This window comes from Vigna unguiculata, chromosome 11, assembly GCF_037176805.1.
Source record: "Vigna unguiculata cultivar grain cowpea cultivar isolate G323 ecotype 2 chromosome 11, ASM3717680v1, whole genome shotgun sequence".
NCBI classification, from domain to species: domain Eukaryota; kingdom Viridiplantae; phylum Streptophyta; class Magnoliopsida; order Fabales; family Fabaceae; genus Vigna; species Vigna unguiculata.
In genome coordinates this window covers 14,743,572-14,755,111 of record NC_140802.1, presented here as the reverse complement: position 1 = coordinate 14,755,111, position 11,540 = coordinate 14,743,572, and the positions used below count along the sequence as shown (strand labels likewise).

Genomic DNA, 11,540 nt, shown 5'->3' with positions numbered 1-11,540 from the left:
AATTGGCACCCCTAAATTTTTTATTCAAGTTCCGCCACTGGTAAAGAGGGAGAAATAGATGTCAATAAACAAGTCCTAATTAACTTCTCTATAGGAAGCTACAAAGATGAGGTGTTATGTGATGTTGTTCCCATGGAAGTCACACATATCTTACTAGGTAGGCCATGGCAATTTGATAAACAAACTTTACATGATGGTCATACCAACCAATACATTTTCTTCATAAATGGGAAAAAGACCACTTTACAACCTCTATCACCTCAAGAAGTTAATAAGGATAGAAATATAATAAGAAAAGATAAAGAAGAAAAAGAAAAGAGGCAAGCTTTCACTAAAGTGTTACTTGCCTACAAAAAAATTCTTCCAAAACAAGATGTGCATAACCCTTCCTTCTCTTCTCAAGCCAAAAAGGAAGGCCCAAAGCAAGAGAGGAAGAGTAGTCTAGAAAATAAAGATGGCCTAACCAAAGCTAGGGGTAATACCCTTAGAAAGGATGAAACAAGAACTCATAAAAGGGAAGCACAAATCCTCCCCCAAATCAAGTCAAGCTCCATCTACAAAGGCTTAAAGAATTTGTGGTCAAATTCTCTCCAAGGAGGGGAGGATGATGAAGGATTGACCCCAACAAAGGATGGAGGCACATGCTTAAGAACACTAAGCATGTTTAGAAAGGAAGTTCACTAATCCTTCATCCCTTTCATTTGTGTTTGTTAGTTTTGATTCCCAAAGTTGACTTAGTTGAATCAACTTTAGTTGACTTGTTGACCTTTGACTAGGTTTGACTTATTGACTATAGTTGACTTGACTTAAGCCAACATGCTAATCTATGTTTATTTGCTTTGTAGGTTAATTAGGAGTAAGAAAGCAATGCTAGGTGGCGCATGGTGATTGGGGAGCATAAATGATGTGGAGGAGAGAGTAAAGCAAAGGCATAAAGCATAAAATAAAAGGCATGAAGCATAAAATAAAAGGCATGAAGCAAGTGTACCTATGTACCTTTGGTCTCCTTTGTTTTTAGCACACTTTGGCCACTTTTTGGAGACATATGAGACATATTTTTTGTCTCCTTTTGTGCTAGAACGAAATTAGCCTTGCACACACCATAGTTAGCTCTTTTGTCTCTCATTTCTTGTAACCTTATTTGACCTAGTTTCTAGAAGCTAGGGTTAGGTTTTTGTAGAGACATCCTTAGGTATCTTTTATTTGCTTAGTGGCCCTTAGACTCTTCTATATAAGGGGTGCTCCTAGACATGTAAAAGGGTTGAACATTTTGAAGTAAAAACACTCTTGTGTCTCAACCATTTGTGAGAGTTTCCTCCCTTGGGAGTGAAACTTTTAAGCCTTATCTTGCATAGCAAGTGGCGGCACACATCCACCCATCTTCAAGGTTGCCATGGCTTCTAGCCTAGCCTTGTAGTGGCGTGCTTCTCACATTTTTACCATTTCTTTCCTTTCCATTTTATGTTTTCTTCTTCCTTTAATTGTTCTTGGTTTTCTATGGTTTATGTGCTTTCCATTTCCTTTTTGTTTTGAATCAATCCATTATCTTCTTCTCTTGAGTTTTGTGAAAGGAACCTTCACATCTAGATAGCTTGCTATCTTAATGTCCAGTGGGGATTTCACTTAGCTTTCTTAATCAACTCACACCATATTCAATAATCTTAAAAAGGAACAAGATAATCCTTCATCAAATAATCATAGAATTTACTAACTCAGTGTTTCTACAACTCAAAAGCGATGTAATTAGCTTCCCTTACCTGTAAGATAAGTCAAATAGCACAAGGAGTATCAAATCCCCTTGAAGCTATCAGGATGCACAAACTCAACCCAAGAACAACACAAACATGATCTGGGCATATCATTAAAACCACTGATCAACAAAGACTCACAAAGATGACTTAGATGACACATGCAAACTAGATTTGCTCACATGTATGCATAAGAATAACTAATCAAGAGAAAAGAGCATAAAACCAACTTACTCAATTGAAGAAACTGATCGAACAAAAGTGGAGAGCACGACACAAGAATCACCCTCGTGATCTCCGATATTCAAATAGATGAACGTAAGGTAAGAAAACTTAGAGAGAAGTGAGAGAAACTTTAATAAAATGTTTGTAGAGAGATGGTATGTTAATAAATAATGAAACTGTTTTATAAAATTTTTATTTATACTTTTACTTTATAATATTAAAATAATCAAGTTTCAATGTCTTAAATACTCTGTTAATAATAAAATATCATTTTCTAAATTTTTCCAAAGAATGTGTCATAAATGTTATGTTCTTCGGTGTCTGATATTTTTCTTCTGTCTTATTATTAACTTTAGGGCATTGAAATTAAAAAACACCTATTACATAAAATAGTCCTTTATACTATAAAAGATTTTATAAGCATGAAATGATTTTTTTTTAAAGATTTTTATAATATGAATTTTTATAGATTCATGAATTCATAAATTTTGAAAGGATCTATGGGTTTGTAGTAATTTAAAAAATTTAAAAAATTGTTATTATTAGAGGATGAGGAATTGTTGGAAGAGAAGTAGAGATAATGAATTTTTTTAATAATAATAATAATACGTAAAGAGAATTGAGTGGTAATTTCTTTAGTGGTGTGTATTTATAGGTATTTGAGTTTGTATAAAGGAAACTAAATAATAAAAACAGTATTTGGTTTCACTCTATACAATTGATGAGTACTTAATCACTAGATTTTGGTTCACATACAATACTCAACCGAAAAGATAGTTAAGTAATGAACTATTGGATTCAACTTTAGTGTTAGTAACAAACAGAATATGTTCCAAATTTGAGTATCTCGAATGTGGGTAGGTAAACAAACCCCTCACACTCATAATTTGAGTTTATTTATGTACAAAGGTGAGAACTAGTTCTTCTTTTTGAGAATGAATGAGTTTTTTTTTAAGAAAGTCATCCTATGATTTCTATAATTTTTTTTATTAAGTGCTAAAAATAGCTAAATATAAAATTATGATTGTATTTTGTGTGATAGACGATAGTTAATCTCAATAACAAAATCCTATAGGATGCAAACAGTTTGTTTGAGAGACTATACAACAGTATGTAATCTTGTTACATGTCAGACATGGTACAAATACATTCAAACTATAAGTAAATACAAGTAAACTACCGTCATATTGAATAAAAAATACATACATGCTTATTTATGTTTATTTTATGATGTCGAAAATTTGATCACTTTCATCTGCCAAACCGTTAGAAAAAGGAAAAGTCACGTTAGAGTATGTCAAAAGAACTAGAAACCAAAAATTACAGAAAACAAAGTTAAGAAACTAAACTACAAAAAGTAAAATAAAATTACAAACTTTAATAGCAATGTACTGTCTATTACAATTGGTAAGATTTAATACATACATTATTAACAAAACGTAATTAGCATCAAACCAATGTTTCAAACTAATAAACTTTTAAAGAGAAAAATGTTTTATTTTTAATCATTTTACTTCATTTGATTTAAAATTTAAGAGCACCTCCAGAAAAATCATAACAAATATTTGTATATAACCTTTTGAACTGTTTAATAAATATTAAACTAAATTGCCTATATGAAGGGAGGGATGGAAGGTCACCTTTGTCTTCTAAAGATGACTACAGTGAAAATAAAAGAAACGAAAAATAAAGAGGAAGACCAGATACTGGATTTATAAGTTTGCACATATATTAATTCATCGTGTACAAAAGTAGAAGTTTCTTTCACCTATAATCGTATGTTATGATAAATTTATAAAAAAAAACATTAAAATAAAATCATTTTTTATTTATAACAATCAAAATATCAAAATTTCAACTCATCTTCTACCTCTTTTACCCAATTGAAAGACTCTCACTTCCTACTCTAATTCTCAATTTCTCAACTTCTTTTCCAGATTAACATCTCTTAAGATCTAGTAACATCTCTTATATCTATTATTGCTCATACGGACACAAATGATATAACATGTACCATTCGGATTTCTTTTTTGGCGAACAATCGCTTCTGTATCTTCAACTTCCTGATTGTATTTGCTCTCCGCAAAGTTTCGAGCTCACCGGAATAGAGCTTCTTCACATGCGAAATTAATTTCTCATTATATAACTTTATTTGGATAATTTCATAGGGAAATCACATAAAATAGTCATTTTTTTAATTATAAAGAAAGATCACGCCCTGAACTGAAGTTGAAGTTCAAATCTCTACCCAAGGCCCAACAAATTTTAACACCATGCATGACTTCATTACGTAATCACCAACTTCTTTTAAAGTGTATGGAGAGATTGGTTGAACATAAAATGTTCTCCCAAATAAACTTGTAATAGGAAGCAAATACCATCTCTTCAACAACATTCTTCGGTTACATACTAATCAAATATCACAAGGAAATCAATTCGTTGAATGTGATCCGAGAAACCAAATACATAATTTAATCTAGCATTAGAAAGATTGAACAATTACAAGCTATCAAGAACTCAGTCACGCTCACTTATTGCAGTCAAGTGCTCATCAATTTCCTCAGTGGTTAGAACTCTGAATTCTGGATTATCTTTTCGCACCACTCCAACCTGGAAAACGCAAGGCACAACCATTTGCAATAAGTCAGTGAAGAAAACGTTTAATCAACTGTTATAACCACAAGAATTTTAATCCTTCAAGTCTCGCACATTACAGAAAAATTGTAAACACTGATTAATGCCACTGAATGTAATTTCAAAATTAAGTATCCACTTCTGGAACAAGTTAAAATACAATCCTACAGTTTACCCACCATTTTACAACACATCCTCCATTAAAACCAATATCAGTTTCTCTTATTAGTAGTCCAAATTAAGCCTTAGAATCATAGACAATTGCAACACGAGAGGATGAGAAAATACATTACAGAACATTCTATTCATCACCTACAAGTAAAACTAATGAAAATAATGAGCAGAAGAAAAATGTTCTGACCCGAGTTGCCTGTTAAAACAAACAATAGGCTGTGTACGACAAAAATGTAAGGCATACATTTAATCAGAAGGAACAAGAAACTTGCTAAAAATCTTTAAGACCAGTTTTGGTCCTTTACTAGGGATTAAACACAAATGAAATCCGCCAATAATTTTATAAAATAAGATATGGCTTAGTTAGTAAATTTCAATTAGCTAGGGGAATCAAGTTCTACCTCAATCTCAGTGGCCTTAAAATCTTCCTGAAGAACTGATTGGAGAGCAGAAATGGCAGTCTGATAAAAAAAAACAGGCATGGAAATCTTGAATTAAGAACATAGAAACGAAATATAATAACTATTAACATAATTGATATTAAAAAATTCAATTTCATGAGAATACACATAAGAAACTAACTTAATTAAGATACAGGCGGGAGACAACAAATCTTATAATGTCATAACTAACGTAATAAGATATAGCTTTAATAAGGATCCAAAAGTTTAGTTCTTATAACATTATCTGATTCCCATGGATAAGTCCACTGTCTAGCATTAACACATACAGAAGATACCAACCATCGTTCCTATTCTAAGCAAATCCAAAATTGAGATTACTTAAATCTACTCACTCATTTTTCAGCCTTTTCACCTTCCGTTAAAACACAGATAATCTTCAGCAAACAAAAGTGAACCCAACATTTTGTCCAGTAGGTTTCATGCGGACTAATAGTTATAGAACACAATAGCACAACTATAGAATATAATTGTGTTGTTGCCAGAAGAAAAAACCAACAAAATTCATTGTTTATCCGAAAAAGAAGGGAGGAAATCTGACATGATGAAATATATCCTTGAAAACAGACACTATTGGAGACAAAACATGCCATCTTCATTTTTCACATCAACCAAAAAACCAGTGTAAAGATTGTTTGTTCTCAAACTAAGCAGATAGAAATGGAGTGAGGAGGAAAAAAATTGAAAGAACACTACCTGAACCGTCTCCTCATAAGTAAATGAAGGGTCATTCTTCATCTTCTTTTCCAAGAAATTAATTGCCTCTTGGTCCTTCAATCCAGCACTTGTGGCCTGAGTACAACATAATAGATTCTTAGACACTTGACTTTCAGTATAAAATACAAACAGATTACAAATGCATGAACTAATGAAGAAACAGAAACACCATCCCTTGATTTGAAAAGTTACAAGGTTCGAAACCGATGTGCATCTACACATATATGGATAGCAATGAAAAATTCAGAAGGAAATGTAGTCAGCAGATCTAACAGAAGAAAAAATTTGCAATATATCTTTTCATAAAAACAAAATCACTAAGCACCAAAGATGCATAAGTTTCTCAATGTTACTAGTTCTACTAGAAAGTAAAATTTAGACCAAATAAGGACGGGGAATTTACCGGCAGTTGAAGGCTCAAGATCTTTTACATATGGTTACATATTTTATAACACTAGTACATTATAAAGATAAATGCTGCATAAAGTTCAAAACACGAACAACTTGTGATAAATTCAAGGCAGCTAAATCATTTTCAAAAAATCACTAATTTACATACTCCCTTACCGCAACTATTGACTGGTTATAATCCTTCTTTTCTTGGACAAACATAATTGTAGTTATACTGGCATAATAACTTTTCATTTGGTTCAGTAGTTCAATCAATAAATCGTCTCAGTACCTCAAACAATGCAACCTTACACTTGTAATAAAAGAAATCGAATAAACAACTTTCATGAAATGAAGGTAATTAATCTTGGTGTAGTCATCCCCAACCCACTCTATCACTTAAATATTTTATTATGCGAGATAATTGTTTTCAATGCATGAGACATTTAAATTGATAAAAATTATAACTTAGAAACTTTTATAAAATTAAGTTTATTATCAACATGAATTTCATCTTCTAATATTAAATAGGAATAAAACACTGAAATATTTACCGACAATCAAAGTGAGAAAGATCTTCCACGTACCTTGTGACCAAAGTAATGACCAGCAGGATCACATTTGTAAAGCTGTGGTCCATATTCATCATCAATACCCAAAACCATAGCAACTTCATGGCACAATAGATTTGAAATCACAGAAAGAATAAATGGCGTCAATAAAAAAGATATCTTTTATGACACAAAAACAATTTGTGTTTTTTTGAACAGTTAACATTTGTTCAACAGGAAAAAACCTACCTACTCCAAGTGGTCTCATATATGCATGTTGGGTATAGACTTGTGATTTGTCTGCAATCCTGTAAGGATAAAAGATAACAAAGGCATACACAAAAGATGTTAGAAATATTGACAAGTTGTAGAATCCTAATATATATTAGGTACAATAATGTAGCCTTTGATAAAACTCAAAACTACAGTCAGATTCAACTTAAGAGATTAATGATTTTGAATAGACTCTTTCAATCTTAGAGTATATGTTGAGGCATATCCAAGTTGAGAGAGAGAGAGAGAGAGAGAGAGAGAAGACAGGCAGAAAAAAGTAACTTTTGTATTCATAAAATGTACAAAGGAAAACAAGGATTCTCTTTACATAGATAATGAAAAGAAACAAAGCTATAAATGATAAAAACAACTATAACAAAACCATATCAAACTGAATACTACACTAACAAGGCAGCCGCCTAAAACCTTCCACAATGCGCAAAGACAAAACTACCACTGCAATTAAATTTATTCTGCATGCATCAAATATGTCAAAAAGATTTCTTTATAGAACCCATATTCAATTACTAGATACTTCAATACAGAAAATCATAAAAATGACAAAAATAACATCAGAGATCACAGAAATGAATCCTGACAGACCAGATTACCCAGAGATAATATGCTACAACCACATCGAACCATAAAATTGAAAGAAAAAACACAAGTTATTAGAAGTAATGCTAGTGCTACGGCAAACAACACTACCACAGTGCCACGGCTGCAAAAGCTGTCGGCCTTTTTTTAAGGAATTTTGATAATTATATTAATACAGCCATAGAAAGCTCAAGCTCTAAAAATGTCTAAAAAATGGTATACTATCCTTTGCCAAATACCTCTATATCACAAATGTTTAATCATAATCAGTGCTATTTCCAGAGACTGGATGTAAATTTGGACACAACTAGTTTATTACTTATCAAATTAGAAAAACTAAGTGAAGATGACATAAAAACACAGAGAAAACAAGATGGAAAAGCATGAGAAAGTTAATCACCAATAACTTTACTATAAAATTTGCAGTAAGTTCTTTATCAGACCAACTACGAAAAAGGAAAGACATCAATGAGCAATCTAACCAATCACCAAATAAATTCAATCCTTATAAAACTAATTAAATATCAGGTCTAACACTTCCATTCTTCATCAGCATTCAGCATCCCTTTCAGAAACAGATGATAATATTAATAAAGAAATCCGAAAATGCCATAAATTCATGGCCCTATCGGTTCCTACTGTGGGTTCTGTTAACAGCAGCACCTGTTTGGAAGGGAGCCGTTTCTTCACTGTTTTAGTACATTATATTACAGAATCGTAAGCTTGCAATCTACCTAGTCAACAAAGTAGGAGGACCAATGGACTTCCCAATTGCAACCCAGTTATTAGAAGCACGTTATAACAATGTGGATTAATGCCTATCGTCGTACTAATCCAGATACATTAAATGAAATGCATATGAAATTCTTCATTAAAAAATGAAAATTTGCAAGCAGGTATGAAAAAGAATAATAAGCAGCTTGTAATATTACGATGGAAATATATATGTTTCAAAAACTGAACTGCTTACCATCTAGCCAACACATCTACAGGCATCTCATATCCATATGTAAAGCGAAACTCAGCTGCTTCATTTCTTGCTTGTTGGACCAGTGTCCTAGCATCAGCTGGAAAGAGGTATCCCAAAATAAATCAAAAGATGAATTTATAATGAAGGAATTTCAATTCTAAACAGATCTGAAAAACTAGAAAACGTTATTTACTCTGGCTGAAATCTGAACTTGTGCTCATACATCAAAGTTTAATTTCCAAGAAAAACAATAATATTATTGTCTCTATTGCGAGTCCAGTCATATGTTATGTCATCAGTAGGAAAAACTTGGACAGTACAACTAAAGTCTTTTCTCGTCATAAATTATTAATTATAGTTATATCACCGTCTCAATGTGAATCTGGTCATAGTTTATGTTATCCATAGACTCAACTTTGACAGTAACATTAAGGTTATTTCTCATAATAAACTATTATTTATATTTTATGTAAGATTTCAAAGATTTATTGATCAATATTACACATGAAACAAAAATGTGTACATCTGAAACACAAAGGTTTGGCACCAAAACAAATATCTAATTTCCTATATGCCATAATCTAGGAAAATTATAAGCATTATCTAATTTCTTCTCACTAACCATCTGCTTGGGTTGATATCATATTTTTTAACTTGTAATTTATGTTTTAATTGAGATACAGTATCTGTGAAATTGTGCCCAATTTAACTTGTATAGATAAAAAAGACATATCTTTAACTAAATGATATGCAAATAAATTCACAAATGCCTACAACAAAAGACACGGAGATGCAATGAAAAATATACCTGTCATGCCAGTCGCCAACAAACCAAGGTACTTTGTGATGGGAAAGAGGTGTGTAACACTTGTCTGGTCCAAAAGCTTATCCTGCATGTTATCCTAACTTTAGCATCCAGCACACACAAACAAAACAAAGATAAAAGAACCAACTATCAGTACTCACCGGAACTTTCTTCTGAGTAACAACACAAATGGAATCCTTTCCTCGGACACCGATTGAGGTGATTCCAGCAGCCTTAACAGCCTTGAAAGCATACTCTGTTTCATGATGCATAAAAAATTCCACCACTCAACACTATAGCCTAACTTACTAGTCAACTCATTTCCAAACAAGTCAAACAAGTGTAATGAAAAATCAGAAACCTACGCCAATCCAGACCATTTCGTTAATTAGAGGGAGTTACAGATTTAAGGCAGCGTTTGATAGGGCTAAAACAAGGTCGAACATAACATTATTCCAAAAATTGAAAAAAAAAAGAACACAAAATTGATAAAGTGATACTCATTATGAAAAGAGAACAAAATATTCCATTCGTCAATGAGCACACAATCAATCAATTCAGAGTCACCCGCATTTCTTAACTTCTGATTTCCGCCTTACTAACCTAGCTCACTACTCCACTACCACTAATCTAAACTTAAATCACAAAAATTACAGCAATGATTTCATCTAAAGAACAAAAAAAAATTGTTTTCCGCACAGAATTGCAGAAATTAGGTCGGTCCGTGGAGTAAAAGATCTAAATCGTATTTCACTTATCAAAACGTCGCTGTTGTTGCGAGAGGTCACAGTATAAGAAGAGATTCCAGTAACGTACCAACTTGGAAGAGACGTCCCTCGGGAGAGAAAATAGTGATGTGACGATCGTATCCACCTCCACTTCCTCGACTCATCTTAACCCTAACGGATGACGGCGGAGGCAACGGCGATTGCGGTGGTCGACGACGGCGGCGACGAGAGTGGTATATTGGTTTTCGAGAAAGTGCAACGAAGATGTCGAGAGTGGAGACGGTGCTCTTTTGGTATTAAAGCGTCGATCTCAACTTCCTACTCAAGAAAACAAGGGGGTTTCATTTTGCGATCAAGAAGAGTAAAATGGGCCAGCAATTGGATCCATGAGGTGTTTCTTCGTGGCCCATTAAATATTGGGCTACACAATGGAAAATAAAAGGGGCTTTGACTTGCTACACCCCATAAATTCTTCACGCTATCTCTCAAATTTTCAAAATGATTAATTTATCTTATATAAAAGTGACTTTCGGATTACATATTTTGAAAACTTTCCGAAAAATGTTTTTTAAAGTGTCCAAAATAAAATTTCCAAAATAAGATTTCAAGAATTGAACTTTTGGAATGAAATTTCCCAAACAAAATTTTCAAAACACATGAAAGACATTTTACAACAAACTTTTCATAATAAGATTTTCAGAACAAACTTTTCAGAATACATATAACATGTTCCAAAAACCATGAAATTCATTTTGAAGAAATAATGAAACAAGTTTTTTTTTTATGTATTTTCTCTTTCCTTCTTTCATTACAACATTTTCCCTCTCTTCTTCCTCTTCAGCAATATTGTAGAACGACGGTGATAGCAACAAGAGTGGTGACATGATGTAGTGACAAAGAATGTTTAAGTTAAGTCTTTTCTTAATGTTGTGGAGGTGCAGTAAATAATCATTGGAATGCAAGCAACAATAACGACTTTTTTTTTTTCAAGGTCCTTTTTAAATCAAATTTGTAAAAATGGATCAGTTGACTTTTTTTTTTTAAATAGAGATAAGTCGTTAGGAGTGTGGAAGACATTATAGGTAAAATCGTCTCGTATCATGGTGGTTTTTTTTTCATCTTTTTTTGGAAAAAGCAAAGTCGATAAGAATCAAGCGGTTTTAGTGCAATGTGACGACTTCACATGAGTTTTTTTTTCAAACGTTGCAATTTTAATTTTCTCTTTTTATAAATTTTGTAAACCCTAGAGATTATATATTTTTTTCTA

The 11,540-nt window shown here is 32.4% G+C and overlaps 1 protein-coding gene across 1 annotated transcript; it reads right to left on the bottom strand.

The window, feature by feature from the left end:
* Positions 1–4,236: 4,236 nt before the first annotated feature.
* Positions 4,237–10,594, bottom strand: LOC114170471 (proteasome subunit alpha type-6). Its single transcript, XM_028055959.2, has 9 exons — positions 10,362–10,594; positions 9,707–9,801; positions 9,549–9,630; positions 8,741–8,837; positions 7,150–7,208; positions 6,937–7,019; positions 5,939–6,034; positions 5,183–5,242; positions 4,237–4,583 (listed from the first exon to the last, which is right to left on the bottom strand). The coding sequence occupies exons 1-9, from the start codon at positions 10,435–10,437 to the stop codon at positions 4,491–4,493; spliced, it is 741 nt and encodes a 246-aa protein (XP_027911760.1). The 5' UTR covers positions 10,438–10,594; the 3' UTR covers positions 4,237–4,490.
* Between the last annotated feature and the right edge of the window lie 946 nt (positions 10,595–11,540).

Coding starts and splice junctions, on each gene's coding strand:
- LOC114170471 (XM_028055959.2), bottom strand. CDS start 10,437: ATGAGTCGAGGAAGTGGAGGTGGATACGATCGTCACATCACTATTTTC. Junction 9,802..10,361: donor GGGACGTCTCTTCCAAGTTG/GTACGTTACTGG, acceptor ATCATGAAACAG/AGTATGCTTTCAAGGCTGTT. Junction 7,020..7,149: donor TATGAGACCACTTGGAGTAG/GTAGGTTTTTTC, acceptor TGTGCCATGAAG/TTGCTATGGTTTTGGGTATT.